This window comes from Falco naumanni, chromosome 19 (assembly GCF_017639655.2).
Source record: "Falco naumanni isolate bFalNau1 chromosome 19, bFalNau1.pat, whole genome shotgun sequence".
NCBI lineage: Eukaryota > Metazoa > Chordata > Aves > Falconiformes > Falconidae > Falco > Falco naumanni.
This window is the reverse complement of record NC_054072.1, coordinates 1,618,577-1,639,908: the sequence shown is the minus strand read 5'-3', so window position 1 is coordinate 1,639,908 and position 21,332 is coordinate 1,618,577. Positions and strand designations below refer to the sequence as shown.

Genomic DNA, 21,332 nt, shown 5'->3' with positions numbered 1-21,332 from the left:
TCGCGCCTGGCCTCGGGATGTCTGAGGGCACGGCCAGACGTGCAGCCGCTCGAGTGCTCCGCGGGCAGCGGGCGGCCGCGGCTCAATGCCCCCTGTGTCCAGCACGAGGACCTGTGGCTTCTGGTGACCGCAGTCACTTGCCCAGCTTGGCCAAACCCCACGGTGGCCAAAACACCTGACGCAGGGACCTGGCACCCACCGCCGGCATCGGCCCCTCTGCCCCCCCGGGAGGGTTCCTGCTGCCTCTGGCCACGCTGGGGTCCCCTCCCCCAGCTGGATAAAGATAAAAATATATATAGAATAGATTCTTGGGCTACCCAGCCCGCTATTGACATTAGCCCCAGAGGTGCCAGCCGCGGTGCCGCGGCCAACAAAGCCCTTTTTAGTGGCCAGGCTTGAGCCAGGGGAGCCCGTGGGTCAGAAATCCTTTATTTATAGAGGCGTTCTGCAAAGAAAAGGTGTAAACAGAAATGGGGGAGCTAAAGAAAATGTCTGGGAAGGAACAAAACCCCAAGGAGTTATTTAGGAAAAGAGGGGGGGAGGGAAAGAAAGAAAAGAAAAAAAAAAACTCGAATAAAATATACATTCACGGGGGAAAAGCCCGGCTATGAAAGAGCCTTTTAAGCTGGCAGAAAAACAGAACCGGTGCTGCAAGATAAAGCCAGGAAAAAAAAAAAAAAATCCAATAAGGCCCCGTTTTAGAGGGCAGGAGGGGACGTTGGAGGCGCTTTTCCCTGGATCCCCCCCTGGATGGGTCGAAGCCCCCCACCCAGGGTCCAAATCCAGACTGGGGGAGCCCCGGGATGCTGCCAGGTCCAGCATCCCCGAGCTCACGCGTCCCGGCGCCGGGATGCTGGGACCTGGCAGCATCCAGCGGTTGCTGCCTGCCCCTGGGCATCATATTTAATTTATCCCAAGCACATACATTAAGAAAATAAACGGGGGGGGGCGGGGTATGGGGGACGACGGGACACGACCAAGCCCCCCTCCCCACAGTTGCCGCAGCCTGATTGATTTTGGTGTTCAACAGAGAAGCCAAAAACATCCCGGCGGCTACAACTGGGGTTTGTGTGAGCCATCGGGGAGGGGGCGGGGGGGCCGAGGGCGATGTTTTCCCTTTCCCTAATTTTTCATGTTCACCATCCAAAATAAACAGGCGGCCGGAGGCTTTTTTGCCGGACACCAGCACACAGCCCCCTTGTTACACGCCGCGGCGGGGCGGGATATCGGTGGGGTTTCGGCGGTTGGGGGTTTGGGTTTGTTGGGGGGTTTGGGTTTTTTTTTTATTATTTTCCTTTTTTTTTTTTTTCCACCGCCACGTCCAAAATATTTTAAGTGGAGATTAAAGGAATCTCTGTGGCGAGCGGGACGAGCGGGTAAGGCATCCTCGGCGCGTGATGGCTGCGGATGGTGGCAGCGCCGGCGACGTTCGCCATCCATCCATCACGGGGGCTGGGGTCGCCCCCTCGCACCGGTGGGGCACGGAGGGTGCTGAGCGGTGGGGGGTGGCCTCCAGCACCTGCAGCAAGGTTTTCCCTAAATTCATCCCTTTCCCAGGGTGGGATCCAGTTCGCCCCCAAATTCATCCGTTTGTCAGGGTGGGATTCAGTTCCCTCACCCCTAAATTAATCCGTTTCCCAGGGTGGGATTCAGTTTGCCCCCAAATTAATCCCTTTGCCAGGGGGGGATTCAGTTCGCCCCCTGCCCGGCTGTGCCGTGGTGCTGAGCGTGGCAGGATCTGGCCCGGCCTCACTTGGCTTGGCTGGGGAGGAATAACCCCTTTAATCGCCAAACGGAGAATAAGCCGCGGACAAAGAGCGATTGGAAAAGGGAGGAAATAACCCCCCACCCCCCCACCCCCCCCCCGCCGAGCTGCGGGGCGCACCTTGCCAGCAGCGGGGCCGGACAATTCACTGATTGTTTTTGTGGTTTTATAACAGCAGGAAAAGCACGAAACCCTCGAGCAGCGCTGGGAGGGCGGCTGCAGCGGCGCTGGGCGATGCTCGGCCCGTGCTTCCGAAACAGCGCCCGGCTGGCGAGCAGCCGGAGGGTGCTGGTGGGTGCTGGGGATGCTGGTGGGTGCCAATGGTACCTAATGGGTGCCGGTGGGTACTAATGGGTGCCAGGGATGATGGTGGGTGCCAAGGGTGCCAGTGGGTGCCGGTGGGTGCTGGTGGGTGCCAAGGATGCTGGTGGGTGCTGGTGGGTGCTGGGGATGCTGGTGGGTGCTGGGGATGCCGTTCGGTGCGGGGGATGCTAGTGGGTGCTGGGGATGCTGGTGTGTTCCAAGGGTGCCTAATGGGTGCCGGTGGGTGCCAAGGGTACCAATGGGTGCTGAGGATGCTGGTGGGTGCTGGGGATGCCGTTCAGTGCTGGGGATGCTGGTGGGTGCCAATGGGTACTGGGATGCTGGTAGGTGCTGGGGCTGCTGGTGGGTACCAATGGGTACTGGGATGCCGGTGGGTGCCAATGGGTACTGGGATGCCGGTGGGTGCCGGGGCTGCCGGTGAGTACCAATGGGTACTGGGATGCCAGTGGGTGCCGGGGCTGCTTGTGGGTGCCAATGGGTACTGGGATGCCGGTGGGTGCCGGGACTGCCGGTGGGTGCCAATGGGTACTGGGATGCCGGTGGGTGCCGGGGCTGCCGGTGGGTACCAATGGGTACCGGGATGCTGGTGGGTGCTGGGGCTGCCGGTGGGTGCCAATGGGTACTGGGATGCTGGTGGGTGCCGGGGCTGCGGGTGGGTGCCGGGGCTGCCGGTGGGTACCAATGGGTACCGGGATGCCGGTGGGTGCCGGGGATGCCGGTGGGTACCAATGGGTACCGGGATGCCGGTGGGTGCCGGGGATGCCGGTGGGTACCAATGGGTACCGGGATGCCGGTGGGTGCCGGGGCTGCCTGCACGCAGCCATCCCAAGGCCTGCGGGCAAAGCGCACCAGGCAGTGACCTCGTCCGGGTTTCTTTGACCGCATCCAAGATACCCCCTGCGGGATGGCTCCTGCTCCTCAAGGCAACTGGGTACAAATAAAAAAAGAAAAGGAAAAGACCAATAAAACGGGTTTTTTTTCCTTTCTCACGGGGTTACCCCGTGCGCCACACGGCCCCGCAGCCAGGCTGTTGCCCCCCGGTAGCGTTGCGCTGCCCCGGTTGAGCATCCCCGCTCCGGGTGGGAAGAGCCGCCTTCGGGTGAGCTCCCGGCTGGTTTTCTGGGTACCCGCGAGCATCCCCTCCTGCTGCGAAGGAGGAAACTTATTTATAAATAAATATCCCGGTTATCGGCCCGCAGCGGGGGCTGGAGGCAAGAACCGAGGGGACGCCCCCGCCCCGCCCGTGCCGGGGTTGCTGGCTCTTGGCGTGGCTGGGGTGTGGGCAAGTAGCCACGGCGGGGGGGTTGGTGGCCCTTTGCGGGAGGGGGGGAGCCCTGCCTGGCACCGTGGCCACCCCGCGCTGGATCCACTTGGGGGGTGCCGGGTTGGGGTGCTGGGGCTGAGCCCTGACGGGTGGGAGCACCCTGGGGGGCTGCGCAGCCACCCCATAGCCCCACGCTCCGGCGTGGGGTGTCCGGATGGTTCCTGTGCGGGAATGTTGGGGCTTTGGGGGTGCAATCCCAGGGCTGGGGGTGGGATGGGCAGCGATGGGAACAACCGGCTCCTTCAAAGAGCCGCTTTCATGTGCCGGGGGAGATGGTATCACCTGGGAACGCTCCAGCTCCCACCGCAGGGCTGGGAGCAGCTCCCCGGAGATGCTGCCTGAGCACCCCCACTGCGACGGGGGGAGGGGGGGGGGGTGTCCCTGCACCGGGGGTGGGGGGTCCCACAGGCCCCCTGCACCCCGGGAGGCTTCAACATGGTCATCCCGTGGGGGGATGCTCCGAAGGCCGCCGGGATGGCGGGTGGGTGTGGGCCACGCGCGGCCTTGAATGCGCAGCCCCCTCCCCCCCCCATCACCCCGGACCCCCCCACACACAGTGTCCCCCACCCCGGAGGAAACGGGGGGGGGTGACCCTGGTGGTTTGGGGGGAGGGGGGGGGAGCCGCAGGGGGGGAGGGGCGTAGGAGCCCTGTGAAGGAATGAGGTTGGGGTCAGCGAGGTGATGGGGGTGTGGGGGCGCAGGGGGGGTCCCCGCTCTTCCTTCCTCCCAGCCCCCACCCCCCGCTGGCTGAGAGCTGGGGAGGGGGCCGTGGGGTGGGTGCACTGAGGGGGGGCCTGGGAGCCGTGACTCGCCCCACAGGTGTCACCCCACTCGGCACTCGCGCTGGTGACACGGGGTGACACCCCCCCCCTAAATGTCAGCTCGTGGAGGGGGGACACACACGAAGAGCCGGGTGGGACCCGGCACCCCAGCCCCACAGCACCCCAGCCCCACAGCATCCCAGCCCCACAGCACCCCAGCCCCACAGCATCCCAGCCCCGCAGCACCCCAGCCCCGCAGCACCCCAGCCCCGCAGCATCCCAGCCCCACAGCACCCCAGCCCCGCAGCATCCCAGCCCCACAGCACCCCAGCCCCACAGCATCCCAGCCCCACAGCACCCCAGCCCCACAGCACCCCAGCCCCACAGCACCCCAGCCCCGCAGCATCCCAGCCCCGCAGCATCCCAGCCCCACAGCATCCCAGCCCCACAGCACAGGGGGACCCGGGACCACTTGGGGGACCCCGGTAGCGCTTGGGGGGGCAACACCCCAGCCCCACCGCACAGGGGGACCCTGCCCCACGGGGGAAGGGGGTCAAGCCAGCACCCCAGCCCCACAGCACCCCTGCCCCACCGCACAGGGGGACCCTGCCCCACGGGGGAAGGGGGTCAAGCCAGCACCCCAGCCCCACAGCACCCCGGGACCCGTCCCCACCGGGGGGGCGCAGCGCAGCCCCCCAGCCCCGCCGCACACCCGTACCCCGCCCCACCAGGGGGGGCAGCGCAGCCCCCGCCCCCCGCGCGGCAGAGCCCCCGCGAACAGCCGGGGGGGGGCAGCACCCCGGGCCCGGCCGCGGGGGCGGGGGGGCGGGGGGGGGGGCGGTGCTGGCCCCGCCCCGGGGCCGCGGTGGCGGGCGGCCCGTCCGCGCCCATTTCCGCCGGCGCGGAGCCCGGCCCCGCTCCAGCCCACCGCCAGCATGCCGGGCCAGGCGGCGGCCGCGCTGGCCGTGGGTAGGTGCGGGGGGCTGGGGCGGGGGGGGACCCCCGGCGCCGCGGGGCAAACAGCGCCGCATCCCCCGGCCGGGCTGGGGAAGGGGGGGGGGGGGGGCTGCGCCTTGCGGGGAGGGGGGGGTGTCTCCCCGCGGGGGGGTGGGCTGCGCCCCGCTGGCTCCTCGCCCCTTCCCCCCCCCGCAACACTTCGCTTGGCTGCAAGTTCGCCGCTTCCAGGGCTCCTCGCCTGCGGGAACGCCCCCCCCCCCCCCCCCCCCCCCACCGTCGGGACTAACACCCCCCCCCCAGGTTAGTTTTGTGTTGAGTTAATTAACCGCAGGGGTCGTAATGAAGAGGAAGGGGACGCTCATCATGGGCTGCTTTAGCTGCGGGGGGGGGCTGGTCCCGGCGATGCTCAGCGCGGGATGGGGGGGGGGGGCTCGGGGGTGCCCCCCGTGCCCCGGGGGATGCTCGGTACCCGGTCCCGGGCAGGCGGTGCCGCGGGTGGGCAGCATCGGTCGGATTTTCCCTGCCATCCCAAAGGAAAGCGGCGTGTTCTGGGGGGCGGGGGGGGCCGTGGCAGCGCCAGCCCCGGGGCGGGGGGGCTCTTTGCAGCACTTGGGGTGGAGCCCCCACCCCTCCACCCCCCCCAGCCTTGGCTTGGGGACGGTCCCCGATCCGCCTCTCCGGCGCGTCCCGGCCGAGCATCCCTCGCCGGGCTGTGGGACCTGCATCCCACCGGCCCGCACGGGGACACCCCGGTCCCCTCTCGCTGCTCCTTGGTGGCTCCGGGCCCCACCGGCCCCGGGGGGCGCCCACTCGGGGGGGGGGGCTGAGCCCTGGGTATCCCACCCGGCCGGGCACCCCTTCGCTCCCCACCCAGGAGCGATGGCTCATCCCGGGCGCGGATCCCTCGCCAGCAGCTGCGTCCCACCGCATCCCACCGGCCCAGACTGGGACACCCCGGTCCCCTCTCGCTGCTCCTTGGTGGCTCCGGACCCCACCGGCCGGGTGGGATACCCAGGGCTCAGCCCCCCTGGGTGGGCGCCCCCCACTCCCCACCCGGGAGCGATGGCAGATCCCGGTGTCCCGGGCCAGGATCCCTGTACCATCCGCATCGGACCCAAAGGTTGGAGCGTGGGGTTAAAATCCCGGGGGAAAGGGGGCGGCACGATGCCCACGAGGGGAAAATCCCAGCCTGGATTAGGAGAGAAAACTCGGGGCAGGGAACAAACCCCAGCGATAACCGGGAGCCGGTAACCGGGAATTCCTGGGAGCAAGGGGAGCTGAGCCCTTGGCTGCTGGTGGCGGAGAAGCGGAGGCTGCTAATTAATTAATGTCGTGTTGGGATGGAGTGAAGCTCGTGTTTGTCCCTCGGGATGGCTGAGGGGTCCCTCGGGCAGCTGCCAGGAGTCCGGGGGGCTTTGCTGGCTGGGGGCGATGCCAAGGAGCCCTTCCCGCAGGATGGGGATGGGGGTGGGGGGCGGCAGCCTGGCTGAGTGCCAGCTTTGGGGTAAAACCACAGGAATTGAACTTTTTGGGTCTGGGGAGAGAAGAAGCCGAGCGTAGCGCTGGGCTGGGGTTGCCAAAAATGAAGCTGGGGGGGCTGGTGGGCGCAGCCCCCCTGCTGGGGGTCCCAGGTTGGCTGGGCAAACACAGGGGCACGGATGCTCCGGGTGTCTGTCCGGTGCCCAGCGTTCCCCCACCAGCTCTGGGGGAGCCCCCAGCCCACACCAGCGATGTACAAGCATCACTGAGGTGAGGGTGGGGGGTGAGGGGGTGGCACGGGCGAGCCGGGCTCCTGCGGTCCCAGCGGCTGGGAGGGGGACAGAGAAATGGGGAAAAGGCACCGCGGGGTCCTGGCAGGAGGGTGGCCAAGCCGGAATGCCGGGGGGGGGGGGGGGCCGGTACGACCACCCCATGGCACAGGGATGAGCCACTTTCCAAACACCGCGCGTTCTCCTCGGCGTGCAGAGGGGCGGCACGAGCGGGGCGAGCGAAGCATCTTCCAGTACCGAGCTGCTGGCGGCAGCAAAAAAAACCCCAAACCCACCCAAAAAAACCCAAAAATATAGGAGGAGATGGGACACCTCGGATTAAATTTCCACAGGAGGAAAAACCCCGGGGTCCGCGGTGGTGGGTGTTGATGGGGTGAAGCTGCTGCGATAACCAAAGCAGCAGGATGGTGCTGGGTGCTGGTCTCTCACCCGTCTGCGGTTTAATTAAACCCGTGGAGGAAATTGGGTCAAAATCAGCGGAGGGGCCGCTGGCCTTGTCTGGCTTCGCACCCCAGGGTCGTGCTGCTGGGGGGGGGGTCCCTGATCAGTCCCCTCCATCTGTTCAAAGGGGCAGCTTGGGGCGGGGGGAGGTGTTATAAGCCTGCCTGGTCCTGCAGCCCTGTGTGCTCGGGGTTGCTTGGGGGGGGTCCTGCCTGCACGGGGGTCCTGCCTACATGGGGGTTCCTGCCTGCACGGAGCATTTGGCCCTGGGGAGCCCTGCTGGTGCTGCGGGGGGGCAACCTGTGCGTCCCTGGGGGGCAGCGGTGGGGGCAGCAGGGCAGGGGGCTGGCAGGGCAATTGCAACAGCTGAGCTTGCATGGGGGCCAGATCCTGCCCCACCACGAGGGTGAGCCCAGGGGTGCTGCGGTGCGGTGCAGGGGATGCTGAGCCTGCAGGTAAGGGGCTGGTCTCGGGCTCCATCCAGCCTTTAAAACACCCCGGCGAACACCGTTGCGTTCCCCTTTTTTTTTCTTTTTTTTTTTTTTTTCTTTTTTTTTGAGAAAAAAAGAGAAATCATAAATCTTGGCAGCATAAAAGAGAAATCATAAATCTTGGCAGCATTTTGGGTAAGGCTCCCCCCAGCCAGCCCTCCCGGCTCAGGGGGCACGGTGCGGCTGACCCCCGTCTCTCTGGCCTCCCCGCAGGTGTGCTGCTCGCCGCGTGCCACGCGCTGGAGAACACCACAGCAGCCCGCAGCGGTGAGTTTGGCACCGGAGCAGATCCGGACACGATCCTGGGGGGGGGGGGCGGGCGGGTTATGGGGGGGGGGGCTGCATCACCAACCCACCCGGGAGCTGGGCCAAAGCATCCTCGTCCCAAGCGTGATGGATGCTCCGGCATCCCATCCTCCTTTCCGACAGGGTAACGGGTCCCCAGGTGGGATCCCGACCCCGCGGTGCGTTCTCCCCGCGGGAAATCCGGGAAGCGGGGCTCCGCGGTGGGTATTTCTCATGCCCCTTGTTTTGGGGAAGAGGGGGGCCGAATCCTGGCGCACAGCTGCTCGGTGCGGGGGTCCCGTTAACCGTGCTGCGGCTCCCGCCGGAAAGCTGCCGGTGCCTGCCGCCGGCCGAGCTGGTGGCTCCCGATAAATCGCCTCATTCATCAAACCAGCACAATGGGCTGAGCCCTTCGCGTCCCCCTGCCCGGCACGGCGCGGGGGGCTTTGGCGTGGGGGGCTTTGCCATCGGTCGGGATGCGCCGGCTGTGGGAAGGGCTGTTTGCCGGCAGGAACGGGGGGGAAAAAAAAACCCCAAAACCTCCTTTTGGGGGTGGAAAATGGGATGTTTCAACAGCATTGGTTGGGAAACGGGGCTCCCGCAGTGCCGGGGGGGCTTCGGAGCGGAGCCCCGCGGTGGCACCGCTGAGGATGCTCGCAGCCCCGTTCCCGCTGGATGCGTGCCTTGGGGGGGGCAGGGCGGGGGCTGGAGGCAAGGGGGGGGCTCCAAGAGGCGCAGTGCCAGCTGGGGACACCCCAGGGATGGGGACGGGGTCCGTGGGGGCTGCGGGAGGATGCGGTGGCTGCAATGTGGCCGGCAGCTGCGAGCGCACCGAGGCTTAATGCAAGCCAGGACGCCCCGGGAGCGAGGGGGGTGGGGGGCGCAGAGCAGGGGCACGGCTGTGCTGGGGGGCTCAGAGCCCCCCGGGGGGGGCGGCACTGGCGGCAGGGATGTGCAAAGCCGCGTTTGGGGCTTGGCTTTGCGGGTTCAAACCCTAAAAAAGGGTTATTTTGGTGGGGGTATTCCAGCCAGGGGCCAGCCCCGGGGAGGGGGGCGTCGGGATTTTCCTGGCTGCGCCCCGGTGGGGTTTGGGTGGTGGCAGGATGCGTGCCGCCAAGCCCAAATCCCAGCTCCTGGCTCCCTGAGGATGCTGCCACCAGCTCCCGCATCCCCAAACCCAACCCTGCCTCTCTCCCCCCCCCTCCCCCCACCACCACCCGGGATGGGGACGTGGGGCCACCGCTCCGGCGCATCCCTGCTCCCGCTCCGTCTTTCCTCGCTTCGCCTCCCCGAGGACCCGGAAGCATTCGGCAGACGTGGGTTTAATTACCCCCGCGTGCCATAAATTGACGGCAACAGGAACTTGAGGTGGCTTTGAAACGACAGCGATCGGATGTGCTCAGTGCCCGGGCTAATCCGAAAGCAGGATATTTGTTTTCCGTCTCGGCTGCGGAGGATAATTTAAACCAGCGCGGGATGTAATGGGAAACAGCATCCCCGGCAAAGCCAGCAGGCCGAGGCTGCCGCCGGCTCCGCCGTCATTTCACTCCGTTCTCCTCCATTTTAAGCTTTAAGCTCTTTAGGAAAATTCCTTTAGTGCCGGCGAGGTTTTGGGTGTAAAGTAGGACCCATCTGGGCGCCTCCGGGTGGTCCTGGCCGGGATGCGGGCGCTGGACCACCTCCCGCGCGGCAGCCCCGGCGTAAGCGCCTGCAAGAGCTACCGAGCCGCCGGCCAACAAAATAAATAAAAAAAATATCTTTTTTTTTTTTCCTCTTTTCTTTTCACCGCCAGCTCCGGGCCCGCCGGTGGCAGCCGCGGTCAGGTCCCACTTCAACGACTGCCCCGACTCCCACCGGCAGTTCTGCTTCCACGGCACCTGCCGGTTCCTGGTGCAGGAGGACAAGCCGGCGTGCGTGTAAGTGCCGGCAAACCCCTCCCCCGGTTCCCGGTAATTCCTCCCCGGGGAACGGGCAAACAGCGGGATGGGGGCGGCTGGGCGCTGATGCCGGTGCCGTTGCCGCCCCGGCGCAGGTGCCACTCGGGGTACGTGGGGACGCGGTGCGAGCACGCCGACCTGCTGGCCGTGGTGGCCGCCAACCAGAAGAAGCAAACCATCACCGCCTTGGTGGCGGTGGCGGTGGTGGCCTCGGCGCTGCTGGTGGCGGCGTGCGTCCTGGTGCAGTAAGTACAGGGGGCTCAGGGGACCCTCCCCAGCCTGGGCAGGGGCGGGATGCGGCCCTGAGGAGGGGGCTCAGGACCCCATCACCACCAGCCCTGACTCCCCCCCCACCCCTGTCCCCGTTGCCTTGCAGCTGCTGCCGGCTGCGGAAGCGGTGCCGGTGGTGCCGGGAGCCCGGCGGTGGGCAGGAGAAGCCGGGTGGGCTCCTGAAAGGTGCCACGTCCTGCTGCCGTGCCGAGACGGGTAAGGGGGCTGGGGGGCGGCACGGGGGGGCGCCGGCCGCTGGCACTGCCGGGGTGTAACCGCACGCCCCCCCGTCCCCTTCCCCGCAGGGGTCTGACGCAGCGGGGGTCCCGCCACCCCCACCCAGGACACCCGCGCCACCAGGGACCAGCGCCGCATCTCTCCTCTGGTTTTTGCTCTTTTCTGATTTTCCTTTTTTTTTTTTTTTTTTTTTTTTTAAATTATTTTTTCTTTATTTCCCACCCCGGCAGGAGATGCGCTCAGCGGCACCATGACCATGTGCCGGCATCGCCCCGCCGCGGTGCCAAACCCCAGCCCGGCAATGCACAATTGGGGTTTTGTTGTTGTTGTTGGTTTTTTTTTTTTTTCTTTGAGGTTATTTGGGGATGGGTTGGGGTTTTATTTCTTTCTTTCCTTTTTCCCAGATTATTTTTCGGAAGCCAGAACCCCCCACCCCGGCAGGATGGGGGTTATTTTTCTATGGAGCCGGGAGCGCCGGCGAGCCCGCTGCCTCGGCGGTCGCATGGACCGTGCTCGCTTTGGGGACAGATCCGAGCTTTTTATTAATAATAAAATAAACCTTAATCCTAGAAAACCTCCTGGAGCCGGGGCTCTAACCTCCCGGCACAGCATTAATCTTTTCCGTAGCCTTTATCATAACCCACCCCACTTTTCTTTTTCTTTTTCATTTGTTTTGGGTTTTTGTTTTGTTTTGTTTTTGGTTTTTTTTCAAGTCATGGTTACTCTCATGTCTTCTGTATATGTTGCACTGAAAGTTAATATTTAATGTTTTAATTTATTTTGCGTGGTTAAATTAATTTTGATTTCTATAATATGTTATTGTGATCGGCTGTTCTTTTTTTTTTTTTTTTCCCCTAATACCTGGATTATAGTTATTTAAGTGATATAAAGGACATGTTTTTTCAAAAAACTCGTCTCGAGGGGCCTTTGTTGTTGGGTTGTGGTTTTTTTTTTGGGGGGGGGGGGGGGGGGAGATATTAGCGGTGGCCCCCATGCCCTCTGGTGATGGGCTCAGCACCATTGCCCATTTCCAGCCCAAACACAGCCCCGATGACAGGCTCAGCACCGGTGATGGGCTCAGCACCGATCCCCATTTCCAGCCCAAACGCAGCCCCGACGCCCCGGTGATGGGCTCAGCCCAAAGGGTGAAGCGAAGGGGGCAGGAGGGAGGGAAGAAGGGGGGGGGGATGGGGTTGATCCTGCTGGTGGGGAGTGGGCTTGTGGGGGTCCAGCATTGCCCCGTGCACAGGAGCTGGAAATGGGGACCCCCAGCATGGGGGTGGGGGTGGGGACGATGACACCAGCAGCAGCAACGTGGGGCCGAATGCTGCTGTTGTACTGGGGGGCTCAGGCCGCTCGGTTTGTGTTTTGCCATTAACGGCAGCGCAGCAAGTCCCCAAGGCAGCCCCAGCAGCAGCGGGTGCTGTGCCAGGGTGCTGTGCTGTGCCCAGGTGCTGTGCCCAGGTGCTATACTGTGCTGGGGTGCTGTGGCTGGGTGCTGCGCCGTGCCCAGGTGCTGTGCACGGGTGCTGTGCTGTGCCTGGTGCCAGGGCAGGTGAATGTGCTGTGCTAAGGTGCCGTGCCTGGGTGCTGTGCCAGGTGCTGTGCTGTGCCCGGGTGCTGTGCCGCGCCTGGGTGCTGTGCCCAGGTGCTATACTGTGCCTGGGTGCTGTGCCATGCCCAGGTGCTGTGCCCGGGTGCTGTGCTGTGCCTGGGTGCTGTGCCCAGGTGCTATACTGTGCCTGGGTGCTGTGCCATGCCCGGGTGCTGTGCCCAGGTGCTGTGCTGTGCCTGGGTGCTGTGCTGTGCCCAGGTGCTGTGCCCAGGTGCTATACTGTGCCTGGGTGCTGTGCCATGCCCAGGTGCTGTGCCCGGGTGCTGTGCTGTGCCTGGGTGCTGTGCCCAGGTGCTATACTGTGCCTGGGTGCTGTGCCATGCCCGGGTGCTGTGCCCGGGTGCTGTGCTGTGCCTGGGTGCTGTGCCCAGGTGCTATACTGTGCCTGGGTGCTGTGCCATGCCCGGGTGCTGTGCCCAGGTGCTGTGCTGTGCCTGGGTGCTGTGCTGTGCCCAGGTGCTGTGCCCAGGTGCTATACTGTGCCTGGGTGCTGTGCCATGCCCAGGTGCTGTGCCCGGGTGCTGTGCTGTGCCTGGGTGCTGTGCCCAGGTGCTATACTGTGCCTGGGTGCTGTGCCATGCCCAGGTGCTGTGCCCGGGTGCTGTGCTGTGCCTGGGTGCTGTGCCCAGGTGCTATACTGTGCCTGGGTGCTGTGCCATGCCCGGGTGCTGTGCATGGGTGCTGTGCTGTGCCTGGGTGCTGTGCCATGCCCAGGTGCTGTACTGTGCCTGGGTGCTGTGCCATGCCCAGGTGCTGTGCCCAGGTGCTGTGCTGTGCCCGGGTGCTGTGCCATGCCCAGGTGCCGTGCCTGGGTGCTGTGCCAGGTGCTGTGCTGGGTGCTGGGTGCTGTGCCGGTACTGGGTGCTGTGCATGCTGGGGTGCATGCACCCCCTCTCCCCCCCCACCGTCGCAGCTGCCATGCAGGTGCCGCAGCAGGCATGGCCTCACCGGGCGGGGGAGGGATGGGCAGGCAGTGCCCACACCCCCCATCACAGACCCAGGGGCCTCATCCTGCCCCGCGACCCTCCACAGACCCCCCAGCCCTGTGCTGGGCTGGGAAATGGGTGCTGGGCGGGGGGGCGGAAGGGTCTGAGCCGGCCTGGAGCAAACCTGCTGCTACGGAGCATGGCCGCATCCTGCCCCTGTGACCCCCACGGTGGGGAGGGGGGGGGGAGCTGCTTGGGGACCCCCCGAGGCTGCGGGCACCGGGGGGCGTGGGGCCTGCATTGCAGCACGGCCGTGCAGACGGTGCATTGCTGTGAACTGCCATGCAGCCAGTGCAATACTCTGTGCAGCTGGTGCATTGCCGTGCAGTCGGTGCAATATTGCCCTGTGGGCAGTGCAATGTCGCGTGCAGTCAGTGCATTGCTGTGCATTGCTGCCATGCAGGCAGTGCAATATTGTGTGCAGACAGTGCAATAGTGCAGTGCAGTGCGTTCAGTGCATTATTGCAGTGCATTCGTGCATTATTGCAGTGCAGTCAGTGCATTGCCGTGCGTTACCGCCATGCAGCCAGTGCAATATTCTGTGCAGCTGGTGCATTGCCGTGCAGTCGGTGCAATATTGCCCTGTGGGCAGTGCAATGTCGCGTGCAGTCGGTGCATTGCTGTGCATTGCTGCCATGCAGGCAGTGCAATATTGTGTGCAGACAGTGCAATAGTGCAGTGCAGTGCGTTCAGTGCATTATTGCAGTGCATTCGTGCATTATTGCAGTGCAGTCAGTGCATTGCCGTGCGTTACCGCCATGCAGCCAGTGCAATATTCTGTGCAGCTGGTGCATTGCCGTGCAGTCGGTGCAATATTGCCCTGTGGGCAGTGCAATGTCGCGTGCAGTCGGTGCATTGCTGTGCATTGCTGCCATGCAGGCAGTGCAATATTGTGTGCAGACAGTGCAATAGTGCAGTGCAGTGCGTTCAGTGCATTATTGCAGTGCATTCGTGCATTATTGCAGTGCAGTCAGTGCATTGCCGTGCGTTACCGCCATGCAGCCAGTGCAATATTCTGTGCAGCTGGTGCATTGCCGTGCAGTCGGTGCAATATTGCCCTGTGGGCAGTGCAATGTCGCGTGCAGTCGGTGCATTGCTGTGCATTGCTGCCATGCAGGCAGTGCAATATTGTGTGCAGACAGTGCAATAGTGCAGTGCAGTGCGTTCAGTGCATTATTGCAGTGCATTCGTGCATTATTGCAGTGCAGTCAGTGCATTGCCGTGCGTTACCGCCATGCAGCCAGTGCAATATTCTGTGCAGCTGGTGCATTGCCGTGCAGTCGGTGCAATATTGCCCTGTGGGCAGTGCAATGTCGCGTGCAGTCGGTGCATTGCTGTGCATTGCTGCCATGCAGGCAGTGCAATATTGTGTGCAGACAGTGCAATAGTGCAGTGCAGTGCGTTCAGTGCATTATTGCAGTGCATTCGTGCATTATTGCAGTGCAGTCAGTGCATTGCCGTGCGTTACCGCCATGCAGCCAGTGCAATATTCTGTGCAGCTGGTGCATTGCCGTGCCGTCGGTGCAATATTGCCCTGTGGGCAGTGCAATGTCGCGTGCAGTCGGTGCATCGCTGTGCATTGCTGCCATGCAGGCAGTGCAATATTGTGTGCAGGCAGTGCAATAGTGCGGTGCAGTCGGTGCATGGCCGTGCATTACTGCCATACAATCGGTGCACTGCTGTGCATTACTGCTGGCCACTCGGTGCAATATTGCATGCAGTCGGTGCATGGCCGTGTAGCACCGTGCAGGGCCGGGCCGTGCCGTGCCGTGCGGGGCCGTGTGTGCCTTGCATGGCCGTGAACTGCCGTGCATGGCCGTGCATTGCCGTGCGGGGCCGTGCCGTGCCGTGCATTGCCGTGCGGGGCCGTGCCGTGCAGGGCCGTGAAGTGCCGTGCATTGCCGTGCCGTGCCGTGCCGTGCAGGGCCGTGAAGTGCCGTGCATTGCCGTGCCGTGCCGTGCCGTGCACTGCCGTGAACTGCCGTGCATTGCCGTGCAGCGCCGTGCGGTGCCGTGCTAGGGGGAGCAGGGCCCGCGGCGGCGGCCGAGCCCAGCCGAGCGGTGCCGAGCCCAGCCGAGCGGTGCCGAGCCCAGCCGAGCGGTGCCGAGCCCAGCCGAACCGCGCCGGGATGGCGGAGGCGGCGCAGGGCCGGGTGCAGGCGGCCGTGGAGGGCGCGGTGCAGGCGCTGGAGCGGGAGCGGATCCGCGGCATGCAGGTACGGGGGCGGGGGGCAGGGACGGGGGCGGGGGGGGGCAGGGCCCCGGGGGGGGGGCCTGGCCCCGGGGCAGCCGCTGCCGCCCCCCCGTGCGTGTGCCCGGCGTGACTCACGTGTGTGCCCCGGGCAGCCCTGCCCCCCCTACAGCCCTGCCCCCCCTCCCCCCCCGGGACAGCCCTGCCCCCCCCCCCCCCCCCCCGGCTTGTGCAGGGCCTCTGTCCCCTTTTGCAAACTTTGTGCCCCCCCGAGCATGCCCTGGGCCCCACGCCCCCTGCCCCTGGACATGTCCCAGCCCCCCCCATGCCCTGTGCCCCCCCTTGCCCTGTGTGTCCCCCCCAAGCCATGCCCTGTCCGCCCCCCCCATGGCCCGTGCCCCTCCTGCCTGTGCCCCCCCAGGCCATGCCCCGTGACCCCTATGCCCTGTGTCCCCCCTCCAAGCCATGCCCCGTGCTCCCCCCATGCCCCGTGTCCCCCCCCCAAGCCATGCCCCGTGCTCCCCCCATGCCCCGTGTCCCCCCCCAAGCCATGCCCTGTGCCCCCCCATGGCCTGTGCCCCCCCCCCCATGCCCTGTGCTCCCCCAGGCCATGCCCAGTGCTCCCCCCATGCCCTGTGCTCCCCCCATGCCCTGTGCCCCCCCCAGGCCATGCCCTGTGCTCCCCCATGCCCCGTGCTCCCCCCATGCCCTGTGCCCCCCCCAGGCCATCCCCCATGCCCCTCTGTCCCATGCCCTGTGCCCCCCTGGCCGTGCCCCTCCATGCCCCTGCCCTGGCCATTCCCCGTGTCCCCCCCAAGCCATGCCCAGTGCCCCCCCAGCCCTATGCTCCCCCCTGCCCCCCCCATGCCCCGTGTCCCCCCCACGCCATGCCCAGTGCCCCCCATGCCACGCACACACCCCCCCACAGTCTCGGGCTGCCACCAGCTCCCTGCAAGCTGCACCCACAAAAGGAGGAGCGGTGGGGGGGGGGGGTCCCTACATGCCCCCCCCCCACTGACACCCCCCCCCCGCCCCCCAGGGCGCCATGTTCCGCTGCAGCGCACGGTGCTGCGAGGACAGCGCGGCCTCCATGCAGCAGGTGCAGCGCTGCATCGAGCGCTGCCACGCGCCGCTGGCCCAGGCGCAGGCCATTGTCACCGCCGAGCTCGAGCACTTCCAGGTGACACTGAGGGGGGGGGGGACAGCACCCACCCGGGGCAGGGGGGTGCACTGGGTGCACCCAGACCCCAACACCCCCCCTCTTCATGTGTGCCACCCCCCCTCCCTTTACCCGCACAGGACCGGCTGAGCCGCTGCACGCTGCATTGCAACGACAAGGCCAGGGACGCGCTGGAGGCGGGGGGCGCGGAGGCGCGGGTGCGTGGCCAGCTGGATGCCTGCCTGGCTACCTGCGGCGACGACCACCTGCGCCTGGTGCCCGCCATGGCCAAGAAGATGCAGGAGGGGCTGGCGGCCCTGCAGCAGTAGGGGGGCGCCGGGGGGGCCCCACGCGCTCATTAAAGGCGAGGTGCTATGCTCCCACCGCCCGTGGGTGCTGTGGGGGGGGGGCCGTGGGTGCTGTGGGGGGGGGAGGGAGGCTTCTGCGGGATGGGGGTGCGTGTGCGTGCATGCATGTGTGCACACGTATGTGTGCAAAGGGGGGGGGGGGGCTGGTTATGGGCTGCATACAGAGTGATGCTTGTGCATGCCGGGGGGGGCATCTGGGTGTGTGCACGGGATGAAGCGACCCCTGCAGCGTGCAGTGCACGGGGTGACCCCTGGGTGCCTGCAGGCCATGGGTGCAGCTGCTGCATGTGTTTAGTGCACAGGGTGACCCCAGGTGCATGCACAGCATGCAGAGACTCCTGCACCGTGCAGTGCACAGGGTGCATGCAGGCCATGGGTGCAGTTGCTGCACGTGTGCAATGCACAGGGTGACGCCCGGGCGCATGCACAACATGCAGCAATCCTTGTCCACGTGCAATGCACAGGGTCACCCCCCCCAGGTACCCGCACGGCATAGGGGCAGCCCCTGCAGGTATGCAACGCACAGAGCGTGCAGCAACCCCTGCGCCGTGCAATGCACAGGGTGACCCCCGGCTGCGTGCAGAGCACGTGCTGGACGACCCCCACGCGTGTGCAAGGCACGGCGTGACGCCAGCCGTGCACACACCCCCGCCCCACCCCCACCCCCGGTGCAGGCGGCCCCCGGCGCCGTGCGGCCGTTGCGGCGCGGCCGTGCCGCCGTACACCCCGGTGTAGCCGCGCAGCAGCGGGAGCGCCGCGCCACGCCCGCCCGGCCGGCGCGCGGCTGCTCGGGGGAGTACGGTAGCGGCGGACGCGAGCGGTGATTGGCTGCCGGGGAAGCGCGGGGGGCGCCGGGAAGGGGAGTAGAAGAGGGAGGGGGAAGGGGGAGCGCGGCTGCTATTGGCTGGCGGCGGGGGGGACGTGAGCGGCGCGGTGACGTCAGGGCGCGGCGCGGTGACGTCAGGGCGCGGCGCGAGCGGCAGAGTGTGGTGCGGACGCCATGAGCAAGGCGCACCCGCCCGAGCTGAAGAAGTGAGGCCGGGACCGGGGATGGCGGGCGATGGGGGGTCGGGGTGGCGGTGGGGGTGCCGGGCGGGACGGCCGAAGGATAGCCCGGTGCCATCCAGCGCCCGCCGGTGTCCCGGCATGCAGCGCGGGCCCACTGGTGTCATGGCGGCGGTGGGAGGGGGAGGGGTGCGGGTGTTTGTCCCCCTCCCCGCCGCCGGCGCTGACCCACCGCCATCTCGTTGCAGGTTCATGGACAAGAAGCTGTCATGTGAGTGCCGGCCGCCCGGAGCTGCGCTCGGCCCCGCGTTCGCTTGGCCGCGTGTGTCTGCCGCGGGGCGCGGGGTATAACGGCTGCGCGGCCCCGGGGGAGCCCCCGGCCCGCCCCTCCCCCCACCACAGCACCCACCAGCGGCGGGGGCGGGCCGGCTGCTGCCTAGCACTCCCGCTTCCCGCAGGGCAGGCCACCCAGTGCAGTCCCTGATAGCTTCACCCTTCCAAATCCATTCATTGGGGTCAATATTAATTCAAAACTTTCCCCTCCTAAACCCTCGGACTGGCCGTTTCTCACTGCGTTGGACGCGATGCTCTAAAACGCTTCCACTTCACAAAAGCGCGTCCGTCCTCAAGGCCCCGCTCCGTTTCAGAGCGGCAGTTCTGGTGAGGAAGCGTCGGACGCGCGCGTCCAGCCCTTCCCTTTCTTTAAACATCCTCGGCTTTCTTGTAGTGAAATTAAATGGCGGCCGACACGTCCAGGGGATTTTGCGGGGGTTTGATCCCTTCATGAACCTCGTCATCGATGAGTGCGTGGAGATGGCGCCGGGAGGGCAGCAGAACAACATCGGCATGGTGGTGAGTTTCAGCCCACGAGCGGAAGGTAACCGCTTGTGCACCGGCCTGCTGACATAGCCGGTGTGCATAAAACAAGCTGAATTTTAAACAATGGGTGTGTTTATTGTGACGGCACGGAACAATCCGGGGGGGGGGGGGTTAGAGTTAAAATCCACCGTCATTCATCTCTGGGTGGGGAGTTTGCATGAATCTTAGCTTTTCAGGGAAATAAATGGGAGGGAGGGGACCCACAGCACTGCGGAGCGGTGGGCAACCTCGTGCTGCGTCTCATTGGCCACCCAACTTCCACTTCCAGGTAATACGAGGGAACAGCATCATCATGCTGGAAGCCTTGGAACGAGTATAGCACCAGAGAGACCTGCATCGTTACCGGCTCTGACTCCTCCTAACCCACCTGTTTTGTTACTGAACCTGCCACCAAGCATCCCTGAGCGTAAACTTTTTATTTTTTTCGTTTTGTTAAATAAATTTTGTAATGGTTGATGTAACCTGGTGGAAGCCGTACTTGCTTTTTGTGGGTAGCGGGGCTGCTGAAGCATGCTGGCTTTTCAGCGCAGCGGGGGCGGGGGTTGCTCATTCTGCCCCCAGTTAGCTTTAAGACTCGGGGAGGAGGCTTAATTTCATGAAGTGGATGTTAAATTGGGGCTACCTGTGGTGTCCTTCCCCTGGGAAAGAATGAGCTGAAGTCCTGAGCCAAAGCTGACCCCTAGATAAACCTCCTCGCCGAACGATACGTGATACTAGGATTTGATCACTAGTGAAATACATATGGTCGTTAGCAAAAGATGCAGCTTAGATAAAATACAACCATTAGTGAAGATAAAATGTCACGAGGATGTGTTTACCCGTCCTCGTGTGGAGGCAGGTAGTCGAGGCCACGAAAGCAGATGTCTGGCCTTGTTTGGAAGTACGTGGCCAGAACCAAGCAGGTGAAGAAGCTCCGGTGGCTCCTGAGCCTTGGGCAGGCTTTGGGTAGGATCCTGAGAGGGAATCCAGATGTTTCTGCATTTGAAGTGAATGTGAGTTTATGGATTCAGCGATACAAAAGCTGGAGGCGGCTTTGGAGACGTCGCCTGCAAGCGGATGCGCTGTGCTGGGAAAGGTTTCATGAATCCTCACTGCAACCGGGGCACCCCGGGGGCTGCGGGTGGGGATAACAGTAAAGTATCAGGGCAGTTGGTGGTGTCTCTCTTAACCACTGTAATTAGCCGTAGGCAGTTAACGATGAGGTGCGTTACCTTTTGGTTTATTCTTGCTGTATTATTTCACTTACCATTTTATTTCTTCAAACTTAAGTAAAGGTAAGGTCACTTCTTTAACTCGGTGTCCTTCGGGCTGACTGTTGGTGTCACGGACGGAACAAGAACAAAATGTTGGGTTTTAAATCTAAATGTAATGAATCAATCCCGTCCAAAATTCCCGGATGGGAAAACCTTCCCCGTAGTTCGCTGGCTTTCAAGCAGCCTAAGGCTGGAGGAGCGAGCGAACATTGGAAAAGTTGATTGAAAGAAGCCAGATCTGCTGGATGTGTTAAAATGCATCCCAAAATCCATGGAAAAAGGGAAGAAGTTAAGAGGATTCTGCTCTGTGTGAAATTCATGATATGATGGAGCGATTCCGGCAGAAACCTGGGGGGGTCTTTGCTCGCTGGGGTGGTGTGGCCGTGTGATTTCGGAGCGCCTGGAATCGCACTGGATACAGCCTGTATGGACACGGATACAGCATGTACACGTGGAGATGAGTTGATTTTTTTTGTGCAAGGTGCTTTTCAAAACCCTGCTCGGGGAGATACTAATTTGTTCAGTCTGGCAGCTGCGGGCTGGAGTGGCCAGCGCCCCATGGGGGAGGTCTGGCCGGGGGGGGAGATCACCCCAGCGTGCACCGTGACATCACGTGTGGCATCTTAAGAGAGGAAGGGGTGAGACCTGCTGTGTTTATAGGTGGTACAGACCGGGTGAACCGTACTCATCGGGAGTAAAACCTTTAAAACTGCTCCGCCTGCGCGCAAGAACGTCATTAACGCTGCTTTTAATCAAGGAAAAGGGGGAACATCACAGCAGAAGCGATTAAGGTACAACAGGGAGTGGGGTCTGGAGCAAAACGCAGGGCGTGGTGATAGAAATGAACATCATAAATCCGAAAATAGTAGAATCTCACGGAGAGGGATGTTTGCTGCTTTGTTAAAGGGCGGGGTGACACGAGACGGGATTCCTGCGTGTGAGATGTGGAGGTGATACAAGCGGCGATGACTGAACAAACCAAGAAAGTAAAGAGTCGTGGCCAGCAAAGGTTTGGGGAATCCTCAGCCTCGGTGGGATGCCCCCTCCAGCCCCCTGTGGGAGAGGGGGGCATCCCGGGGGGCAGTTTGATGATGTGCATCCCCGGTGTGATGTTAAACCCTGTTAGGGTGCAGCGGGAAACCGAGCAAGAGGTGCAAGATTGATTAGAATTAGGGCTGTGTCCTCAAGTAGGAAAACTTGTGGGTTTTTTTAAATAATGGTGGGGGGTTTGGGGGTTTGTTTTGTTTTGTTTTTTTTTTACTTTTATTTCTGCATCACAGAGCTGTGGTGCAGGAGCCAAAGCCTGCAGGGGCTG

The 21,332-nt window shown here is 64.0% G+C and overlaps 3 protein-coding genes across 4 annotated transcripts; all 3 read left to right on the top strand.

Annotated features, from left to right (window-relative positions):
- The first annotated feature begins 5,039 nt into the window (after positions 1 to 5,039).
- On the top strand, positions 5,040 to 11,449 carry TGFA (transforming growth factor alpha). Its single transcript, XM_040618292.1, has 6 exons — positions 5,040 to 5,143; positions 8,046 to 8,099; positions 9,910 to 10,033; positions 10,150 to 10,299; positions 10,431 to 10,540; positions 10,630 to 11,449. The coding sequence occupies exons 1-6, from the start codon at positions 5,110 to 5,112 to the stop codon at positions 10,635 to 10,637; spliced, it is 480 nt and encodes a 159-aa protein (XP_040474226.1). The 5' UTR covers positions 5,040 to 5,109; the 3' UTR covers positions 10,638 to 11,449.
- A 3,690-nt stretch (positions 11,450 to 15,139) lies between these two features.
- FAM136A (family with sequence similarity 136 member A) lies at positions 15,140 to 16,841 on the top strand. Its single transcript, XM_040618191.1, has 3 exons — positions 15,140 to 15,378; positions 16,393 to 16,533; positions 16,653 to 16,841. The coding sequence occupies exons 1-3, from the start codon at positions 15,292 to 15,294 to the stop codon at positions 16,839 to 16,841; spliced, it is 417 nt and encodes a 138-aa protein (XP_040474125.1). The 5' UTR covers positions 15,140 to 15,291.
- Positions 16,842 to 16,857: 16 nt separating this feature from the next.
- Positions 16,858 to 19,225, top strand: SNRPG (small nuclear ribonucleoprotein polypeptide G). 2 transcript variants are annotated; one of them, XM_040618194.1, is made up of 4 exons: positions 16,858 to 16,876; positions 18,134 to 18,156; positions 18,613 to 18,737; positions 19,033 to 19,225. In XM_040618194.1, exons 2-4 carry the CDS (start codon positions 18,138 to 18,140, stop codon positions 19,081 to 19,083), a joined length of 195 nt encoding a protein of 64 aa, XP_040474128.1. In that variant the 5' UTR covers positions 16,858 to 16,876; positions 18,134 to 18,137; the 3' UTR covers positions 19,084 to 19,225. The 2 variants fall into 2 exon arrangements, with proteins under 2 accessions (XP_040474128.1, XP_040474127.1); XM_040618193.1 differs by lacking the exon at positions 16,858 to 16,876 and adding an exon at positions 17,771 to 17,912.
- The last annotated feature ends 2,107 nt before the right edge of the window (positions 19,226 to 21,332 follow it).

Bases quoted from the DNA above. Each gene is read 5' to 3' on its own strand.
- FAM136A (XM_040618191.1), top strand. From the start codon at position 15,292: ATGGCGGAGGCGGCGCAGGGCCGGGTGCAGGCGGCCGTGGAGGGCGCG. The intron at 15,379-16,392 runs GTACGGGGGCGG...CCCGCCCCCCAG, and splicing joins AGCGGATCCGCGGCATGCAG to GGCGCCATGTTCCGCTGCAG. The intron at 16,534-16,652 runs GTGACACTGAGG...TTACCCGCACAG, and splicing joins CCGAGCTCGAGCACTTCCAG to GACCGGCTGAGCCGCTGCAC.
- SNRPG (XM_040618193.1), top strand. From the start codon at position 17,881: ATGAGCAAGGCGCACCCGCCCGAGCTGAAGAA. The intron at 17,913-18,133 runs GTGAGGCCGGGA...ATCTCGTTGCAG, and splicing joins CACCCGCCCGAGCTGAAGAA to GTTCATGGACAAGAAGCTGT. The intron at 18,157-18,612 runs GTGAGTGCCGGC...GCTTTCTTGTAG, and splicing joins CATGGACAAGAAGCTGTCAT to TGAAATTAAATGGCGGCCGA.
- TGFA (XM_040618292.1), top strand. From the start codon at position 5,110: ATGCCGGGCCAGGCGGCGGCCGCGCTGGCCGTGG. The intron at 5,144-8,045 runs GTAGGTGCGGGG...GCCTCCCCGCAG, and splicing joins GGCGGCCGCGCTGGCCGTGG to GTGTGCTGCTCGCCGCGTGC. The intron at 8,100-9,909 runs GTGAGTTTGGCA...TTTCACCGCCAG, and splicing joins CACCACAGCAGCCCGCAGCG to CTCCGGGCCCGCCGGTGGCA.